Source organism: Callionymus lyra, chromosome 2 (genome assembly GCF_982586985.1).
Source record: "Callionymus lyra chromosome 2, fCalLyr1.hap1.1, whole genome shotgun sequence".
In the NCBI taxonomy this organism is placed as follows: domain Eukaryota; kingdom Metazoa; phylum Chordata; class Actinopteri; order Syngnathiformes; family Callionymidae; genus Callionymus; species Callionymus lyra.
Window position 1 is genome coordinate 25751734 of NC_141819.1, and position 23025 is coordinate 25774758.

Consider the following 23025-nt stretch of genomic DNA (forward strand, 5'->3'; position numbering starts at 1 on the left):
TTCCATTAAACTCCAGTGTCAGCTGTTTTTTTCTTAGCGGCTCTAGGGGCATGAAGAAAGGGGTTTGGACTTTTGAGTTGTACCTTTCTTTAAGTGATAATTCACCCTAAATTCAAACTGCACTCATTTTCCACTCACCCTCATGTTGACTAAGGGTTGGGATTTTATTTTTTGAGTAATTTGTTCCTTTTTAAAGTTATAGACAAAAAGTATATGTTCATTTTAAAGAAGGGACTGATGCTCAGTTGGCTTCCTCTTCAGCTTTGTCCAAAAAGACACAGTTTAAAACATCCATGGTACTAATTTGTAATGTTGGTCTTGTATTGAAGCCTCAACAAGAGGAATTATTCCGGAAAAAGTCTTTTAAGGGTGTTTTTAGGGGCCATCACCTACAGGAAGTACTCTGGGTTAATATCGCAAGCTCTTTCAGTCCACTGTCTACACAGGAAGCGCTCACAATACTTACCTGGAGTACTGTACTTAATGTCTGTGTGGGATGTTAGCAGCTAGCCTAGAAGCATCTGTTAAAACAAGCTTAAAATACAGACTTGTTTAGTGTTTTCTGGAACAATTTCTCACGTCAAGGCTTCAATACAAGGTGAATGTTACAGACTGACAATATGGAGGTATTTGTATATTTTGTCACAGTTTTGGTACATTTTTCAAACAATAGAATTTGAGCAGGTTTCACCTGAAAAATGGCGATCCAAGCATAGCAGATGTTGTCAAAGTTGATAGCCCCTTTGAAAGGATTGACGAGGCCCGCGGAGCAATTTGTGTAGTATTGGTTCCAATTGACACACGTTGTGTTATCAGTGTTGTTGTATGAATCTATGTCCAGACTGCATTGAATGGCCTCATCGAAGAGCTTGGGCACCGAGCCGCAGTCCCTCATGCCGTTTTCTTTGGGTTGAGAGCAGATGAACGGGTTCTCGTCGTCATTTTCCGTGTGGTAGTACTTCTCCAGCTCGATGGACAGAGGGCTGCAGGATGAGAGGAGAAGAAGGTTCAATGGATTTAACGAAGTAACACACATTAGGTCAACACATCAATCAAAGCTTTAGTTTCGAGTAGAAACTTCAGTAAATTACCATGTCATTAAATTATGGATTTTGGAGACATACTTGCAGACATGTGAATTATTAGGTATAAAATTAGGTAATTAAAGTTAATACTTTTAATATTTATTTGAAATATTTCTTAACTCTTGTTTTATCTCAGGGTCAAGGTGACCCGAAGGCCTGAAAGAAACGTGTTTAATTGCATATGCAGTGGTGGAGGTCATTCATACTTGACCCAGAGACTACACAAGAGACACCACAAACACATTTGTTGTCTGGCATTCGGGTCACTTTGCTACTGAGATAACACAAGGGATAATCAAACAATAACACACAAATAAACAGTGATGCAGAAGACATATAAAATAAATAAATAAAATGAATGCACTAAACTAGACTGCATCTAGAATTAGTTGGATTGATGTCTCCTACAAAAATACATTAATATACAGTTTATTGTACTAAGGTTTCAATAGAAGATGTTTAAATTAATAGATCACAGACATTTTTTTGCCATCTAGTGGATACTGAAAAATAAAGCTACTGCTTCATGAAGCTTCATGAATCCATAAATTATCTTTATATGGAAATTTGGTTTGATTAAGTCTAAACAATCGTTCAATTCAATGTTTAATTGTTTTTATTGCATATCCAGAAACACATGACCATACTTAATGTTGGTAACTTCAACCTACCATTTACTACATTTAAAAAATGTGTATGTGTGTAATATATGGTTTAAATATAATTTAGGGTGGATGTTCCAATTGTTATTAATATGTTATTTTCATCCAAAACAAATTAATTGAATACAAAAATAGTTTAATATTTGTAGAAAAAGGAGTTAGACAAAAGTCTCAAAGCCCAAAAAAACCCCCCTACTTATTCCGAAATGTCTTCCTGTTGCTGAGTATTGAAGTTGAAGCTGAATCATGTCAAAACAAGTAATGACTTCATTACTTGATAACTATGAATGTTTTGCATCGACGGCTTCCATTAACCCGGCCGTCACTGCCGGCTATAAATTAGGTCTCATCTCTCCCCAGGTGCTGGAACTATACAAGCAGCTGGAGAACATCTGCTGTGGGTTTAAACAGACATCAAATGTTGCATTTCATTTGACAAGTTAACAGCATGACTTCACTCTGTTTTTTGTTTTTTTTTGGTTTCTAGAATTTTGCACAATGGTGTGAATTTTCTTTCTTTGCCCAGACAAAGCAAAGTGGTGTTCAAGTCAGCAGCTTCTCCTCTGAGAGTGGAAAGTGCCAAAGTAAATGAAAATGTATCAACATTTTTGCTCTATCTACAAAGTGACTTCATAGAACTACCTTTTCTCCGTCCTCGTCATGAAGGGTTGCAGGTATAAATGATTCCATATAATGGATGTCAATGACAAAAAAATCTGCCCGCTCATCATTGTCATTACACATGAACTGAATTACAGCGAGGCGATAAGTCATAAATCGTGTCGAGAGGTGACGAAGTCACGATCACACAGGGAACATAAATAAGTCATACGTGCTCGCGGTCATTATCCAGGAGCTCGTCTCACGCCCATTCATCACTGTGATGAGACGACATAATGGCTGAACTCAACCACCGTACCCATGACCTCCGGCGGTCTCTGAGGTGGAGGTGTCATTTTTTTTTAGCCTTTTCATGAACTTGTGTTACTTTTTGTTTTACAAAATATTTTAAAAGATTTGTTATTGTTTTTTTTTAAACTCAATTAGATTAAGGGTGATTGATGTGCGTTTTGGCTGAAGAAAAAAAAAACTAAAATAAAACATAAAGGTGTTCTTGACCAAGATTTACTATCATGTTAAATTAAAATGACAAGAGCAGTTTCGTAGATTTGAATGTCTGGTACAAGAAAAGTTGCATTTGTTTGTAAAAAATTAAGATTCTTACATCTATAGCTATGACATTGTACTGACAAAAACAGTGTTTTGAGGCATTCAATGTTTTTTTTTTCTGTCTGATAGTCACACTACTTGATTAATAAACAATGTTTGCTCATATCAGTTTGTATTTACTCTCCATTAAGTAATGACTTTAATAATTTGTCTCTTACGGCCCCAAGTTGGATCAATTCAATTTGGCTTATTTAAAAAAATAAATAAAAAAATGAAGCTTTTTCAATTTGAGTGATTCTCTAAATGTTTACAAAAGTAAAGTAGCATCTTTGATGTCTTTGATGAATATAATTAATTACCGAACAAGGAAAAGATGACTTTATCTGGGTGCTATTTTATAGTTCCATCAAAACCTAGAAGGTTTTATCATTTAGTCTGGATTCTGACCGATGCTGCTCACGCACCCATTAACATTTCTATGCTTTTTTACACGTTTTGTTTTAAGGAACAAAACAAATTGTAACACATGGAACAGTTTTTATTGATTTGATTGTATTTATATTTAATAAATTCCTGTTAAATAAGGACCAGGGGAAAAAGTAGGTGCACTTACTATGCTTTACTGGTCATGTTAATTCCATTATCGAAATAAAATATTTAAAAAAAGATTCATTTAAAGTAAGCAAGAAGGCCAGCTCGGATGGTTCACACGTCCTCGTTCTTCCCACTTGGAAATAAGTTGCTTCCTCAGCTAAAGTGTGTTGAAGGACCTGGAGGTATGACCTTATCATACTGTACTACTACACACTGAAAGAAGAGTTAAACAAACGCCCAAACTTACAAAGAGAAGTTGTCCTTCAGAAAGCAGCGATTCCGGAGCAGGCCAGCCCAGAGTTGGACGCCCACGATGCCGAATATGAAGAAGACAAAGAAGCAGAGAAGCAGCACATTTCCCAGCATGGGCAAGGTGTCCAGCAGCAGCGTCACCAGAATCCGCATATCTGAAAGGAGATGAAGGAGCATGAAGGTTAGCAGCAACAGGACATCATCGAGGGGAGTTTCAAGGATGTCTAATTAATCCCTAGTATCCTCATATATCAAGACTTTATTATCTCATCTATAAAATACACAAGTTTATCACAGTTATGAGTATACATTTATGCATTTGGATCCAAATTACCAATTACTTTTTCTGTTGAGATCTAGATATTTTGCAGACTTTATTCATTTCTGTTTTTATCCGTTTGATTTCTTTCATCTGTGCCATCTTTTATATCCTTCCTCTTCCTCATCTCCCTCTCCTTGTTCCCTGTGGGTGACACTCGGCAGTGATTTACAGCGGCAGGCATCAATAATGAGGATCACTCTTCTGATGACGGCTGTTCTGAATATAATCCGAGAGGTTTGGGATTGTCTGACTGATGCACGGAGAGCTCTTGAGGAGCTGAGTTGACTCAGAAAAAGACGGAGAGAGCTGAAAATAGGGGAACTCAAGAGTTGAAAAAGAAAGTTTTTTGCACGTGTTTTCACTGGAACCTTGAGATATATGCCTGGTAGTTTAATGAAAATCCTTCTTTTTAGGTTAAAACATATGTTACACCAACATGAATAGAACACTGGTTGATGCTGTGGTAACTGGAGAAAATGTTGATGTCATGAAGCCATCATGAGATAACACAAGGGTTAAGGCAGGTCATGTTTGGTTGGATTTCTTTTTTTCTCCACAGCTTGTATAATATAGAATAATAATGTTGATGTTTACCATGTTGAACAATTGTGGTTTTCTTGTATGACATTCTAGCTCCAGGTTCTTTTTATAGTCAAGCTTTAAGCTGCAGAGACACGAAAGTAGAAATCGTCTGATGGACAAAGGCAGGATTAGTTTTCACATTGTATTGTTTGGAGCCAGTTCCACAATAAAGCCTGAACTCAAAATCCAAACATGTGGAGTCCTATGCTTGGTTTTCCCTAATGTAACATATTTTCTGGTTAAACCTACCTCACATTCTTTTTGACCACTGGTTTGAAAAAGCATTGCACATATTGTTTTCGTTTACTCATGGTAGCTAATCCAGGATTTGTATTTTTTTCTATCTGCAGCTCTACTGTATGCACTGGTGGTTCAATAGGTTTCACCAAACTCTATTAAAAAAATATTTTTTGTAGGAATGTCAATAAAAAATGTGTTAAGGCAGTCTTCCAGAGCCCGCATCCACATAGGCGCGTTTTGATTTTTTTTTTTCATGTGCAGTGATTGTAAAATATTATAGAAACATCCATTTTGAGGAAGTATATTATTTTTTAGAGTATCTTTATAAAAATCAAGACTGTAAGTTGTTATATTCTACACCTACCCACATGTTTTGCTCTCTAAGAAAGTCTGGTTGAAAGATAAATACTTTTAGGGCCTAAAATAATATTTCATAATTTTTTGGTGAAAAATCCAGAGAGGGTTATTTGATTATTATTGATTTCTTAAATAGTGTTAGTAATTATTTTCTGACTTTTTTTTCTATGGAGAACACAAAAGTAATTATTGGTTTATATGTGGCGTTCAGGAAAACAACACATTTGAAACTGACCCCGGCCTCCCATCAGAGAAGGGAAAAGTTATGTGGCACTCACAGGAAAACGTTTAAGGACCCTTGCTTCAAGGATTTTAAAACATCATGCTTTTACTTACGATAGTAAAATCTACTATTACTGAGGTTAACTTAGTTCGTACAGTGAGACAGTATTTAACAAAGATCAGCTCATGTTTGTCATGTTTCTGCTTGATCTTCATCTTTATGCCGTGGTCATTGTCATTGTGTCGTCATTGGACATCTTTATCTTGTGGAGTGAAAAAGCATCCTAAAAACCATGTTGAGTTACTGCAGATGTGTTTTTATTCTGAAGTCAGTTTAAATCAACTCATTTTGAAACGAAAAGAAAAAACACATTTTGTTGGGTGAGACTCTTTACAGTTCATAATCCACCCCTCAGGACTAGAACTCGGTGTTTCTGAACTCTTACACACCCAGCAGCTTCCAGAAGTTTTCGAGTTTGAAGATACTCTGTATTATTCAGGTATTTCCTCATGTGGGTAATCCCTGTGCAAGAAATAAGATACTGTTGACAGATCGAGAAACACAAGGTGACTTTTAAAGAGGCGTGAGGAACAAATCCATCGTGGGGCGGAGGTGGAATAAAAAAAATTGGAAGGTACGACTCAGGATGAGTGACAGTGGAGAACATCTGCTCCGTTACTTTTCTTTCCTCTGACATTAATGTCAGCTAAAGCTGAACAATGGGAAAACATAATCTCAACTGTGGACTGACAGAAGTCAAAACAGGCAACTCTTGAAAGAAGGATTAATGGGAGGATGGGGGGGGGGTTGTTTTGAAGTTGTTTGGATTTATTGGAATGCAACCCTCATTATGCACAGTTTGAAACTAAATTAGCTTTGTATACAACCGCAGAGCGAAGTCTGGGGACAACAAGGAAACTGATCTGAAGCAAACACAGCAGAGGGATATGGTACATTACAGCGTAAAGTAAAGTATCAACAACAGGGTACGTCGGGATCAAATAAAGGTCCTGTGTTTTTCCTTGTGTCGTTTCTTCAAAAGTCACTGACAAATAATATTACAAAATTGCAGCAGTAATTGTATCTCTTTTTAAAGGGCAGATTCAGAAGTGGTGGAAAGCAGTGACTACACAACTTAAGAGCATTTCTATTAAATGATTGCTCAGCAAATGTGCTGAAATGCTAAGAAGACACTAAACGGGCTGACTTAGTGACTTCAGTTGGATTAGGGTCAAAGGCTGATTTCACACGCTGTCGTTTACAGCCAAGATGTTGGAAGCATGAAAGCTTAACTCGAAACGTCTCTTCCGCTGGTATTCAAATGCCTGTCACCTGAATGGGAGAAGAGCTCTGAGCTATTCCTAGAAGTCAAACGTATAACCTTGAAAAATGAATAAGAAATGCGACGCCATTCTGCAATCACCTGCTTCCTAAACCTTTTTAAAATCATCTATTTTAATGCAATGTTATATTTCGACACTCAATGGGCTTTCCTGCTCTCAACTGCAGTCCCTATGACGAAAGACCAGCCCCCAGACCTGTTCAGATCTCTCAAATACTTACAGTGGACTACTAACATGTGTACTCCTTGTTGTCGAGTTTCCCAATTCATTTTGCCTACCAGACAAGCTGATCCAAACTCATTATTTCTTCTCAGTCTTCTGTGTCTGAGTCCTCTTTATCAGAATTTCATCATGTTAAAATATTGTTGGTTTTAGTGAAAAGGACCAATGACTTGATTGTTGATAAGCCAGCATTCATGACATTATCCTTTACAGGTACGTATGCTACAATTGGTGGGTTTTTTATGCTGAGTGAAGTTTGGGTTCAGTCAAATCTTGCATTTGAAATCTTTGATTCACGTATTCACAATGTTGAACTTCTAAGCAACATGCTGCTTAAGATCATATCAAGCAAGCGAGGCTGCCTTTGGTCTGAGGCTCCCCTGGTTAACCTTGAATGCGTCTTCAATTTTCTAGCTCCTTTCATCATTTTGGCCTTTGCAACCGAAATCCGCCTTGAAATTTTCTATAGTCGTATCTAACTCTTTCATATCCTTTTCAAAGAACAATATCATAAACCATTTTGTTTTTGTCATATGGTTTTAGCAGATTTAAAAAAATACTGTATATATTACATTTTTCATCCGACATGTCCAAACCTATGTGAGTCAAACATGAGTTATTGTTAACATAACTGTTGTTGTTTTCCCTCAGTGCAGTATTACTCCCTGTCTTTTGAAGGGAACCATGTGAAGTCTTGGTACATAAGATGTATTGTCTAAGACATTGTTATGTATTTAAGTGAAGAGAATTGCAAAACAAATACCAACAATTACAACATTTAGATGAAATAGTCTATGTTTATGTTGCTAGATAAGAAGTCAATGAACTAGGAACTTATAAATTGGTACGTAATTTTGACCAAAACCACTTAATAAAGTTGCTTTCTTCTTAAAAATCCAACTAAAGAAGATGATTTATTAAGACTTTATAGTATTCCCTCTCCATTTTCACCAAGACAGCCAAAGACAAACTAATTATAGCTTGTCAAACGGTTGATTGGCTGAGGTGTTAATATTCATAGAGTCAACGTCACAAAGACTTCAATATGGAGAGCCCAGGATCGTCGAAAATGCATCATTTCCCCTTTTTCATCTGATGGGCACACATCCAAACGTACATGGCAAATCTGTCTCAAACAACTGAAAGAACTGACAATCACTTCACTGAACCGTCCCCGACCCAAGTTGTGTGCTCGTTCGACATTTCATATTCGATAACAATCATCTCCTTCCCGCCCGCCTGCCCTCTCCAACCTCCCTGTAGGTGGGCGCTCCATAGCATGGTGGCTGGCAGGCGGTCTGCAAGATCAGGTAGCCATCTGTTGTCAGGCACATTAGGTCTGTTTCCTCTACTCTCCGGTGCTGGTCCAACTATGACCCGGCCAGCTTTCTAATCCTTGTACTGTGAAATAATGGGCTTTCTCAGTCAAGAGCCAGGGTCTCCACCTGTGTCTCCTCTCAGGCGGAGGAAAAGAACAAACTAAACCGTTCATCCCGAAGATGAAACGGTGACTTTGTAGAAGCAAATGACCTGAAAACAAAGTGTAGGGAAGAAAATGAAATCAAACCATTTTGGAAGAGAGAACAAACGCTGATTGTCCGTGGGTTGATTTGTTTTTTTTTATTAGAGTGCAACTGATTGAATCAAAATAAAGTTTGGAACTCAAAATCAATATACAATTGTATACAACTTTTTATGACTGTTTTAAGTAATACTTTTTGTGTGCAGGATCACTTTTCCAAGTTGTTGTTGTAATATATGAAATATTGAATACCCATATAGTATGTGTGTGATCTTGTGGTCTTAAAGACTCTAAGAACCACAACAAAATTGCTTGAAAATAATAATAGACCACTGACCTCCCTGTAATGGTTTTAGGGGAGCGAAAGGGGAAGAAGACCCCCATGAAAATACATATAGTTCCAATTTAAATAAATATTGCATATTTACTATATGAGATAATGATGAGTTCTAGAATTTCAGATCCTTTTAGCAATTTTAAATCCAAAATTTAATTAAATAAACTCATATATATATATAGTTCAACTTATTCAGTCCTCAATAAGACATTGGAAAATTAGACACGAATATGAATGGTTGTCATTTTTGACAAGGGTTCAGTCAAGTAGTCATTTATTTTTATTTCCCTGAGAGATACAACTCGGCCCTCTGGGGAGACTACAAGCCTTCCCGTTGTGGTATTCCAAGGATGTCAGATAGGGATGAGGCCCTGGGGCAGAGCCAGGACAAAGTGGAGAGATTATAGTGTCACAGTCGCCTGGAAACACCTTCAAGTGTGGGCTTCTTTGCATAGACTTCTAGCCCCAGGGCTGACCTCGAGAATTTTTTGTTGCTCGTCTCCTCCCATCTATTCAGCACCATTACATCCTGGACTCCATCTCCCATGGCACCTGCTCACCTGAGCTGCTACAGGGCGAGTGGCAGGGAAATGAGACAGAGTAGCCAATGAACAGCGACTGAACCAAAACAGTGTGTATGCTTAGGTAGTGTTTAAAGTCTTAAGTACGGTTTTGGGAATGATGTTGCTCCTCGTGATTTTTGAGTACAATTAATGAATAAATCGACAGATTTATCTTCCATTTGTCCCAACTCCAAATCATACAATTGTCTAACTGAAGAGCAATTAGTATAAAAGAGGAACAGATCTCACATTTTAAGAACTGTGGCCTTAGACTTCAGAGAGTTTGAACTTATGGTCCTAGAAAGCCCGGCTGAACATCAGGTAAGTTCCAATAATGGGGGCAATTGACAAATGAGGAGTAATAGTGATTTAATTTTTAACAATATTTGTAACTATATTGTGGATTTATTTAACTATAAAAGTAATAATTATGTACATGTTTGATTTCGTCCAATCTGTATATATTAATGTATGTTGTATTGTACATAAATAAACTACTTAAATAAACTTTAAACACTATAATAAACACTTTTCCATAAAGAAAAGAACAGCAAAGCGATTTGGTTTTGACCCCAGTGCATTTACCGGGTCAAGGCCTTCACCATAATATGCACTTCGATCAAGAATTAGTCATAAGAGGTATTAATTAGTTGGTTGTCAGAACAAAAACCTTCAAAAGGTGTTGTTAATATGGGATTGATACCCAACTAGGGAACCTACTTATTCCATATGTGGACACAACAAAGGCTTTCAGTGAGATGTACTACGATAAAAATGTAATCTAGGAACCCCATATATAGATTCACCGGCTGCTGTTCACTCCATCAAAATCATCTTTATACATATATCACTCATACCATTGATAAATTCCTTTAAGACAAAACCTGCTTCATATTTTCTTTTCTTCTTACAGGAACAGCGGTCATAGCTAGTGGGAAACTCGCCTATATATCTAAGGCTGCCTCTTGACAGTTGAACCCCACTCTGTTCTTACAAGATATTTGTAAGAGCCCACATTGTGCAACATATATTCCCATGACTCCAACTTAATCAGATCGTTGAGGTCAGAGCCATAAATGCTGATGCTCGGGAAACCAATTCAAGACACACTGCTAAAATTACACAAAAACGTGTGTTAGACTATTATGTTTAACATAGGTTAGAGTAGAGTTGTTAGGAGTAAAGTAAAATCCCTTCTTAGTACTATGAAAGTATGCATGCAGAACTTTGGTGTGTATTAATTGTATCTTGACAGTGGCCAACATTGGCTCGAATGTGCATTCTTCCAATGGCGTCTTGTTGTGGGATAATATACATGCAAATTTCAACACAGCAAATATACTCCCTAATAGACAAGGTTAGGCAGAACCATGATGTTTGTTGATGACACAGTGATTTTTAATTAGAGTAAAATTTAATTTGAAGCTGAATAGGTGAAGAGGTGAAGCTTTAAGTTGGAGAAAAGAGGGAGGAAAATAATATATAAATACAATAAGAACAATGAAAGATTCTAAGATTTTTTTTTTTAGTATGGATGGTCTGGACACGTCAAGATAGGTCAAGATGGAGAAGGTCATCTTTCTGTGACGTAAAATGACAAAGGACAAAGAAGAAATACTGCATACTTGCAAGTTGTAAGAACAAACAAAAATCATTGTCTCTTGATTAAAAAAAATAATCACCTATTTACTTTACCTGCCTCTTCATCCTGTTTGCATTTCACAAAGTAGTCATATTTTAACCTGTATTACATAGTTTTGTGGCATAATTACAGAACTATATGTTGTAAATTTGACATATCACTAAGACGATTTTTAGACCGACAAAGTCAATGACCTTAGCCCTTAAATGAAGATTTAATGTCATTTGTCTGGGTTGTATCCAGCAAAACATCTCGCATGGAACCATTTTCATCAATATTTAACTCCATTTGAAAGGAACCGTCTTGATTCATGGGCTTGCATTGAAGTAAATTTATGTGGCTGTTGGAACTGATGGTGCATTACCATTAAACATGTGGACTAGATAACGGCCACTCAAACCCTGGCTCCGGGTAATTCATGGAAGAAAATTGATGGACTGATCGTTCAACGTAGCTGCCTTTCATTTGTTTATCAGTGTAGTACAGAATTTAACGGCTGTTTCAACTTGTCCACGACTTTATGGCCCTCGTTAATTTACATGTTTGTGGACGGAGCTGAGAATATGATGCATTACACTAATTGCAACGAATAAAAAGAGTCAGACAATCAGACAAGAGTATGAGAGTAAAACACCTGAGTGTAGCCAATGAAATGGTTATAAATTATGTGACCAGGTGATGATATTGTCCGAAAAACTAAACTAAAAAGAGAAAAAAAAGAACAACATGACTGTAATTTAATTCCATTATTTAAAAAATAAAATCATTTGCTTTCTGATCATATATTTTTAATAGTTTATCGTTCAATGATGCGTGTTTAAAACAAAATAATTCTACTTTTACAATTAACATGCAAATATTCACTGCATTTGGAAATTATTATATTTAATTTTTTGAGTTCCCACAATATCTCAGCACTGACTGAGGACAAGAAGCTACAGTGGAATCAAGGAACTTTGAAAGCTGATGTTTGGAGATATTTTGGTTTCAAAACTAAGTCTTAACTGATTTCATATGAGTCATGTGGTGTGTATATTCTGCAACACCAGAGTCAAGTACACGACAATACTACAAATATAAACTTATTCCTACAGGATTGAAATATATCATAATTATATATGTATATATATATATATATATATATATATATATATATATATATATATATACATACAGAGTTTGATTAAGTACTCCAAAAAGCATTTTGGCTTTTGTTTTGTCTCTGTGTGTGTCCTGCAATAAGCCCAAGACCTTTTCTCGGTGTGCCTCCGGAGTAGCTGGGATAGCCTGCAGCCTCATCGTACCTCGGATAAGGAACTATGTCGTAGAAAATGTATGAATTTACACAGATATTCTGGTGCAACGATGATAAAAATATTGCAAACTTCCAGCCATGATTGGAATCATAATTAGCGATTAAAACTCGACCTTCAAGATCTTGTCACGAGCCTCAATATTTGCAAAGATTTAATCAGTGGTTTTGACCTCTTTATGACTTTGTTTACCAGCAAAGCGTCCACTCCTTAGTAATGAAAGATTGACAAACGCTGTGGTTTCGGCCATAAATCCTACCTCGGACACCAAAACCAAACTCATCTGAGATGTGAACACTGAGCCGCCATTCTTCAACAAACATCCCCACCCATAGTTGTGATGAATTCCCCAATCCAGCATAAAAGAACATGATTAGACATGGAATAGGATGAAGACAGATTCTGTACTTGCCAGTCACAAGTGCGCCTTCAGAATGGCCAATTAGATAAATCGCTGTTCAGCCAAAAAGACAGAATCCCTGCAGAGCTAGAATAAATAAAGTTGATGTAGATTTTAACGTGGCTTTTAGTCCCATCACTAAACAAAGCATCCCCACTACTTCTACACTCTTCTTTGTTCACTGATTTTTTCAAAAAAAGATGTAATGAATGGATGGACAAGTGGAAGTGATCATCTTGTCTAATGGTGCGTTTAAATATTAAAGTGTTCAGTGCTATAATGATTCTCTGAGGCTTGGGGGAAAAAAGGTTTTTTGTTTTTTTTTAGCATTGGAGCAACAGCAGAGAAAATAAATGATGAGTAAGATGTCGGGAAATAAGCTGCTTGTAAGCCCCTTCCAAATATGCAGAAGGTAATGATAGATTAAAACAAGACATTTTGTTAAAAATAGGGGAAAGCTGGTAAGTACCCATCAACAGCTCAGAAATATGTGACTTCCTGGATTTTAATAAAACGTGTTATTATCTGCTGCAACACCATAACAATGGCCTGCACATTAACCAGTTCAAGATGAAGTTTTATGGCATCAACATGTTTTTAAAGTCCTGCATGTGTTACACATTGTAAAAGTATAGGACACTGGGGCGTCATAGCTCAGATGGTAGAGTGGTTGCCTGCAATCCAAAAGGTTGCAGGTTCAATCCCAGCTCCAGACAAGCTTGTGTCTTTGTGTCCCTGAGCAAGACACTTTACCCTGATTGCTCCTGATGGGAGATTCGGCGCCATGTGGTGCAGCCTACTCCCATCAGTATGTGTGAATGGCTGTCAAAGCGCTTTGTGACCCTGGTCTAGAAAGGCGCTATATAAACAGAGATTATTATTATTTTTTAGTCATGTCATTTCAGAAGATTTTTTACCCCAAACAATGTTGATCAATCAAGTATTAACTAATGTGACCTGTGACGAAACAAAAATGAAAGAAAACATGGAATGTCTAAAAGACATTGAACAACGTCATGTCTATTAATGTAAGAACTTCATTGATATAATCAAGAAAAAAAAATGAAAATGTCTAGATATCGGTTCTTAAGTTACAATTGTAATTATTTTTGTTAGGATCATTATTATAAATGTACCTTTTGTTGCACCAGACATTAAAATCAACAGGTAATAGAAGAAAGGCTGATCTAATAACGTGTTATTTGACAGTATCGTCCTCCTTTAGGAGACTTGGCTTGTCTGTTGTCCTTTTTGTTCGGCTTTAGAATGATTGAACTCGTTTTGTATCCCTGTCTTGATGGTTGTGTGTTCCTAAATTTAAGGTATACATCAGCTGGCTTGACTACTCCTTCTCTAGTAGAGGCTTTCGTCAGCTTTACTTATCTTTCTTAACAAAGCACGAGGTCTGAACTTACTTGGCACTCGGTTGATGGCTCGCAGAGGTCTCAGCACGCGAACCGTCCTCACCGCCGAGAAGCTGACGTTCTGCAGGTTGAGGGAGTACTCCAACATCCTGCATCACACGAGAGAGAAGAAAAAAAAAAACAGTGTGAGTATTTGAAGAAAAGTGCTTCTCTTGCTATCACGACATCCTCATTCTTGCTGCCCCGGTAGTAATTAATCCTCTAATGAGCCGAATCATGTTTACATTCTTTTCTCCAGTGATGAGAGCAATAAATGTGTCCTGGCAGAGCAAATGCGTTTATTCTTAACGCTTGTTGGAATACAAGTGCCTTGCATGTGTTCGCGCTTGTATATAGAGCGAACATACACGCAATGTTTGTGTGTCCGATAAACACGCGTGTCGTCTCACATGCACCCTTGCACAATCGACCTTCAAAGGGGCCGGCAGCGAACGTCTCCGAGAAGGTCTGCGTGCCTGAGACTGACGGAGGGATGTTGGGGTAAAAAAGCGAGAATTCCAGATAGAGACAGGAAGACGTTTAAAGGCTCAAATGGATTAATCAAAAGATGATATCTCTTAAGACAATATTTTCCTCTGCTCTTTCTTTTTTTTTTTTGGATCGCTGTTTATCATTTTGTCTCACAACCTGGCTCTCCATGAGTGTCTGTGTGCGTGTGTGTGCGGAGCAGATGCTGTGCACATGTGCAGCTTGAAGGAGTGTGAAGGAATTCCCTCCTCGAACAGAGTCCGTCTGTCGGACAAATCCGCAACACATGGCCGACTGTATGCGTGTAGGTGCGCTCAGGGATGACAGTATTTATGAAAAAAGAAGGAAAATGGATAACTTAATAAAAAGCCGTACTGATTGGAAAATAGAAGTGAGTAATTCAGGAACACATTTGTGTGAAATTAACATGCTTTTACTGGTTGAAACCATTGCAATGTTTTGTTCTCGAGTCTTTTATGTAAAGCATTTTATCAGTATATGCAATGAAGAGACTTAGATCGTTTTAGAAAATTTCGAAAGATAACACGAACGTTCATAGCGTCACCTTTGATCATTAAAAAATAAACCGCCAAATGCATGAAACCAAAATTAAATTCCTCAGGTGCTCCACACATTAGAAAATTAGGTTTCTAGTTGTTCACTTTCCTCTCTACCCTTCAAGAATAGTTCAATTACTCAAGCTACTATTAGGGGAAAAAACTAAACTGCTTGTTTTGTTGTAAACAATTTTCTAAAAAAAATATTTCCAAGAAATGTTTACAATTCGTTTTGACCATGTATCTATTAAACACAGTCTTGGCTTTTGAACATGGTGACTACATACAGTATCTACATCAGGCTCTATCAGCTGTAAAATGTATTTTTATCTTTTTATAACATACATTTAAAAATAAATAATGCCACAATATCATAATAATACCATTTAATTAAAATAAAATATACATATATATATATATACATTTCCTTTGAAAATTCCATTATAAGATTGTATTTGTTGCTCTATTCCTGTGTTGTGGAATCCATCCCATCTTTCAAACTAGTGGACTTATCCATTCACTAGTGAACCTTCTTGTTTTCGAAGCCATGAGGAGAGAAATCTGAGCAAACACGGAAAGCCTATATAAACGACTCAACACCATCTCTACAAACCTATAAATAAATAATCGTGGTAGATTGAGACCATGGGCTTTAATAACAGCAATCCCTGGTTGTCTTCCAAGATGGCTGTAAAGGTGTGATAAAATTGAGGGAAGAAATGTTGCCAGAAATCCCGGCATCAGATCTTTTAAAAGGTATATTTGAAAGGAGTGTGTTGAAGCTACGAACAGAACAGTAGCATAAAATCATTCAATGTTGAACTTGTGGTTAAATAAGCTTTCTTCAAACTTTTGCAAGTTAAAATTAATGTAGCGGAAAAAATGAAAATATATCCTTGAGAATGACTTGCTAACCCCAAAGCAGTCTTTTGAGAAGCATAATCTGTCAGTGAAATGATTAATGTTTTTAAATATTCTGGTCTTGACATTTACTCAGGAGCCAATCCAGCCAATCAGAGTCATGCGGGGAAGAAAAATTGCTTCTGAACGACACAGTAACCTTTGAGGAAATTGATACATCAGGACTTGTATTTATGTAATGACAGAATAATAAATGATCTCTTTAAATTGAAGAAAACAGTCCAAACTACAATTTATTTTGTTCATAAGACACATCCAAGATGCATATGTATTTAGTAAAACGGAATCTAGATACAAATGCAGTAGTTGCATCACTCCACTGCTGTGTTTAAGTACATAATGGGAAAGTGCTGGTAATATTGTAATAACACAATGGGAAAAATTATGTTAAATGCCACCAAAATTCCCCAGGGCAAGGCAGTAAAAATATCATGGTAATTCTCCATCAGACTGAGTTTCATAAACAAACTTAAAAGGGGATGATGAATGATGTCTGTTGAAAAATAGTCCATGCAAAAACACTTGCTGCCTCTGATGAGAGCCAGATGAAGTTTGCAGCGTTTAGAGAAAACTGACCCGTCTCCTATCATCTGGAATGCAAGGATTAAAAAAAAAAAAAAAAAAACACAAAGAAGCCATATTAAACAAATGATAGAGAACGACAGGAAGTTATGTGCCGTTCTCGTCAAAGCCCTCGCCAGTGTTGATGATGCTGATACAAAGACGGGCAGCGGGCCGAGCGTTCGCAAATGAAAAGCAGGATAGGGGTAGGCCCAACCTCTGAGGGGGTTTGCGTGAGCACAATTCCCAGATCGATACACACAAACAGGATCGAGACACACGGATGGATTCAAGGACAAAATAACAGTTTAACATCTTGACACACATGATGCTTTCGCACATCTTGATGCATCGTAATCATTGCAAGGACAACACGGAGAAGCCTATAAATCACGCGATGAAAGCTCCTGGACGGAGTCGGGTTTCTACGAAGACAGATGCTCCACAAGTGACATCAAAGATTCCCTCTAGTATTTTCGGAGACACAACAACAAGTTTGAAACAAACGATCCAGTAAATGTGTTGCCTACTTATTGATTGTTAATTTAATAGGTTAATAAAAGGTGCATGGTTAAAATCCAAATAAGGGAACTCTGGGTTTAGCGCTAACCTGGTTAAGTTAAATTGTGTCACTATATATTGTTAATATGTGTGCATATGTGTGTAGGTACTGTAGGTGCACGTGTGTCTTAGTGCTCTTCATTGTTGACCTGTCAAGGGTATCTCTAACTCAAAGTATTCATGATAAACTCTCAGCTCAGTCTAACAACAGTTTCGTGTTCAATAACCTCTTCTTTTTTCCATTTGTATTGGATGAAATTAACATAAATTTAAACTTAATGGGCAACTAATGTGTTGATTCAAGTGTGTCTTAAATAGATCTTGTACTTGTATAATCAGTATGTGTCCGTTTTTACAAAACTCTCCTTTCATTGAAATATTAGCATTAGATATTGGGTTAAGCCATGCCCACTGAAAACACTTTTCTGGAGATTAAATCTTGTTTACAATAACCAAACCCACTGTGCTGTGATTGGTCAAGCATCAAGGTTTGGTCACCGCGTGTCATCAATCCTTGAAGTATCCGCGTTCAAGGGACATGTTGTATAAACAAAGCGGGCTGTGATTACAGCTGGCTGGAGGAGGAGTGAAGCCATTATTATGTCATAGTTCTCGTAACCTCTTGTTCGATAAAAATTTGAGAAGGGGGAGAACTTTATAAAGTAATAACTTCAAAACAATGTCATGATGAGAGAGTTACATGTCAGTAGAGTTGGCTTTTCAAATAAGATGCCCTTCATGATAATTGACTTAATTGTTTTAATTGAGGACATGTAACAAATTTGGTAAATGTAAGAATTACTACCAATATGGCTATAATGCTCTAAGAGAAAGACAACACAGCAATTCATAGCACATGTAATGTTCAGTTTTGTAGTTTTTTTTATCCTTAGACCTTTTTACCGTGCATACAGGGTGAAAAACTTTAATGTCTGCTTGACACAATAAATACGCAATGAAAAGAAAGGTTTCTGCTACTTCCTTGGCTAACAGCCAAACACTGTAGCTGAGCAAACCAAGCTCTCTGATGCTGTATCCAAAAATGATTTATATTCAATGAACTGAGGCCAGAACTGAGGAAGAGAAGTCTTGGTTTGTGTCAGGACTTGCAGTCTGAGTAGTTTCCATTTCTCCTGTATCCACTTTTTTTTTTAAAGGTCATTAGTCCAGACTCCATGCAGTGTCGTGGAGAAAGAAAGTGCTCAAAAATGTGCAATGCAGAACAAACTCCTTGACGCCAGAAATTTTTCTGGGCCAAATAAAGAAGTTTGAAATAAATGCATTTGTATCTCCAGCCAGTTCAACACAAAATTGGGAATTTCTTCACGGACAGGGCAAACATTTTTAGTATTCAGAAATGATAAGACAATAGACAAATTTGTTTTGTTTGTTTAATTGTACTATTGCTCTTGTTTCTTTTTTAAATGTTGTGTATTTTACATCATCTTGTTAAATAACATTTATAACGGAGACTTGGGACCATGTGAGATATGCTCAATGGCCACTTATTGTTAATGTTAGCTAATGCATAAACTCTCCAATGTCCTACCAGGAAAAAAAAATGTTTTGATTCAATGCTTACTATATTATGAAGGATGGATCAATTAGACTAGTAATAAGTGACATCTTGCAACACTAATCGGCTCCTCATACATCATATTTAGAAAAGTCTTCAAGTTAGATTGGTGGAGTCCATTAATGTCCTTCAATGATGATGATATTGAATAGTGAATACCCTGAACCAGACAAACATAGAATCATGTGTCAAGCAGAACATAAGGGTTGTTTTAATGCTGAATCTCTCTGAAACTCTCATGAGAAACAAATACCGCCATCAAACCCAGTCTTTAGCCAACCCAAATGTTACCTAACTTACCATTCATGGTCATGGTTGAACACTTAACCATCTCTTTCCTTCATTTGTAGGCAATGACATGATGTGTTCATTGTTCAAATCAGTGGATTCTTAGTTGAAAATACTATGTGAATTTAAAATGCAAATTTATTTTCCTCTTGTACTGATATTGAGTGATTGGTTCTATGCGTTTATGAGTTTAATCTAGTTGGTCATTCCCAGACAACCTTAACTAAAGATGTTCTCCAATTGCTCATGGTCTGTTCTGCTTTATTTTTTTGATGAATCTGATACAGACAATTTAAGCAGATTAACTTTGACAACTGAACTTGTTTTGGCTCGTCAACCAGACACTCTCCCATTCATGTTTCCACCCCTTCTGAGCCTGGCCAACCTCTCCATCTCTCCAATTCAGAAATGTGTGAATACTTTGTCCCCATTGATTAAAGCTTAACCCTGAATTTAAATGTGTGTACTGTGCCAAAGCTGATACACAACCATTGTAATCAATGTAACGACTTCATCAGGTGCATCCCTGATTCATCACACCTACTAAAGCCCACTGCAACAGATTCAGAAAGCTTTCATGTAAACTGCAGCCAGAAAAACTATATGTATTCATAAATACAGTCTGGGAAGTTGTGGAGATCACAACGCAGTAGTAACTTAAAAGCAAATTTCATTAAGCGATAGCATTTTACAATTTGTCTTCGCAGGATCGAACTAGTCTGCTATATAAATATACAGAATCTAAATGTTGAATAGTGAGTAATAAAGTACTCAATTGACAGAGTGTAACCCTGACACACTGGCAATTGTTGGTTGACTAATGGGAAATGTATAAAAGAGGTGATACAGTAGTCAATCAGAAGACCACAAAGGGGTCACTCCAAATCTTGGCTGATTAAGTTTAATGTCACTTAGCAAGGTGAACTGGTATTCCCACAAAAATTCAAATTTCACTAATTTTCTACTAACCATCATGTTGACGTAGTGTTTGGATTATTTCCAGAGAAGACAGAATTACAGATCCATATGACTATAACGATCAGGGCCTACTTTTCTTTGTCCAAGAGACAACAACAATCAGCCAATTACCTCCTTACTTCTAATAGTAATAAGTCCATTAGTAATAAGTCTATAGTTTAAGCTTGTTTTGTAGTGAAAGCTTGAAGTCTTTCAGAGTAAATTTCACGCATGCGCACTGACACAAGCGTTGTATCAGATTTTCCCTGAGAGAATGGGATCTTCTGCTACAAACAAGCTTAAAATTGAACCTTTTTTTTTCCTGAAAAATCATGTTGGCTTCAATACAAGAAGGACGTTACAGATGGAGGTATTCGGATGTTTTTAAGTGCGTCTATTTGGAAAAAAGACAAAGGAACACATACATAAAAATCGTCCAAACTCTAAAGTCCACATGACTACTGAGTAGTAAATGGCTGAAGTTGCAATTCTTTTTATCTTATCACTTTAACTTTGTACTGCATTCCAAACTGCTTTTCCATTGTTTTGGAAATGTATATCCACATGGTCATTCTAAACATTTATTTTAGCAGTTTCCCATTTACCTAAATGAGTTGTATTTTACAATTAAACTTTAACGTATATGCTCATCCAAATGTCAACAGAACAAATCATGTTTTACAACAGCCACCCCCCACTTCGGCCACGTGCAGGCAACAGTGTGAAATCTACAAGTGGTAGCGAGTGCTTTGTTAACTTTGTGCCCTGGGGAACAGGCCGACTGCTGCTGGAGATTATTGGGGTCATCCATCCTGATACAAAAGGCTGGGTTTGCACCGCTTCTGTAGGTATTCATGGCAAGAGATATTCCTGATACATAAAATACATCCTTTCACTCCAGTCTCATCAGAGTAGGAGTGTACTCTTGCTCATTGCTCATCGACCACTTGTAGGATTCCTGCTGAAAGAGAGGGTTCCCCACAAATGACTGATCACCAAAAATCGTTGGGCCGTTGTAAAGTAGATTTATGATGCATTCATGGATGTACACCCTCTTCCTCTCCCTCGCTGACACTGATTATAAAGTCAATCTTCTGACCTACTTGCACTGGGAGGATAATCTAGCTAATGGAGGGGAACCCAGAATAGGGAAATGCAACAGTCTGGCACTAAGAGGGGGGAGACGGTGACAGAGCAGCTGCTGGACTTCTGACAGAGGACAACATGTTTAATGGTTATCATTGCTCAAAGATGATGTATCCTTGTCTGTGTCCTTACCCTTGCGGTCCTTTTCATTTAATCCTAAATCGTATCTGAAGCCAATTCTTTCAGTCCAACAGTAAACAGATGTTCCTTGGATTCTTTTTCTTTAGAGTTTGGGGGCTTTTGTCCACCTAAAAGCTACTTTAGGGCACAATGAAAACATGTCATCTTCTGATCTGATTTTCTTTATCGCTTAGGACAAAAGGGTTTTGCTGCTTTTTGACCTCAGAATTGAATCTCTACTCCTTGAGGAAAATGTTCTTTCTTCTGGCATCACTGTTCTCTGACCCGCTGCACTCTTTAAATTGTTTACATTTAGAAAGTTCAGAAGTTCAAGAGGTACTTGAGACACCTTTAATTTTGGATTGATGAGATGAGAGGTGTAACACACTACATCAATGGACCAATAAGGGGGCAAAAAAACAGTAGTTAGTCACCAGAACAGAAAGCTGTGATGAGTAAAAAGCAGTGAGTTCAAAAAAAACAGGTGCACTCAAACTTAAAGTATATTTTCTGTATCATGTTAATGACAAAAAAAAACACCTTTCATTTGTGTCTGATATCATCTAAAATTAACTTTACCTCAATGGATGTCCTTGAAAACTGTTCTAAAAACAAATAACCTTTTTCGTCTGTCCTCCGAAATCTAAATTTTGTCTTTCAAATGTCCTTCTGTCTCCACTTCATCAGCCTTCTTACGTTGTCCAACCACTTTTTTTCATGACCAGATCTCCCTCCAGCTCTCCCTCAAACTTGGAGCCGCTCCAAAGTGTCATCAATAAATCATGAAGAGAAGAAAGGAGAAGACATTTGGGAAATGGTTCTGATGCCTTTAGTGGGACTCAATCACGGCTTTGAAATTAAAGCGGCCGTGTTAAATATTTAAAAAGGACTTAGAGGTTTGAGGTGCCACCTTGTGTTTTAAAATATCCATTGTTAAACCGTCATAGTTTCAATGGCAGTAGCTATTTTTGATCGCTGACGTTTGCCAGACTCAAGTCTATTTTAATGTTCAACTGTTCTTTCCGGTTATTGTTAAAATTGATATAAAAAAAACAATAATTTAACATTTATAAAGAAGCAGGAACCTAATAATTGGGACAATTTTATTTATATTATTTTCTCGTTAACTTGTCACGTAGTATTTAAGTAGTTTGTGAACACTGTTCTTGGTTTGTTCTCTGTTGTGTCAGATGGTTTATTATTGTATATTATTGAAGTTGTATTGATAATTAGAGACTGAAAGGTGTCCTGACGTATCATTTGCTTTTGCCTCTTGACATAAATGTTACTCAAATAAATAAGGATGATGTGAAGATGAGTAGATGCTCTCCAGAGATGTTTCAAAGAGCAAACGGCCAAGTAAGTGCCAAAAGTGTAGTCTTCTTATCTGCCTCACCCTGAAGGCCGGTCTTTAAAATTGATGCCTCACATTGAACCGTTCCTTGTTGCAAGAAAATGCATTTGTGTCACCTCAAACTCACCCTGCTGCAAAATGACTTTTTAACAGCTAGTTTCTGTTTTAAACTATTTGTGCAAATGAATGCATAATTATTTCACTCTGGCACCATTTAAAATGTGGCTATTTTAATCTCCGACTAGCATCAAAGTGTATGCATG

At 37.1% G+C, this 23025-nt stretch overlaps 1 protein-coding gene across 13 annotated transcripts in view; it reads right to left on the reverse strand.

The window, feature by feature from the left end:
- Window positions 1-23025, reverse strand: part of cacna1g (calcium channel, voltage-dependent, T type, alpha 1G subunit) — a 192043-nt gene that overhangs the window by 83901 nt on the left and 85117 nt on the right. For all 13 annotated transcript variants that reach the window (XM_087784348.1, XM_087784342.1, XM_087784346.1 and 10 more), the window contains exons 5-7: window positions 14245-14342; window positions 3759-3918; window positions 692-983 (exon numbers count right to left, since the gene is read on the reverse strand). In XM_087784348.1, coding sequence (XP_087640474.1) covers window positions 692-983; window positions 3759-3918; window positions 14245-14342 — 550 coding nt within the window. The remainder of the gene's footprint in view (window positions 1-691; window positions 984-3758; window positions 3919-14244; window positions 14343-23025) is intronic.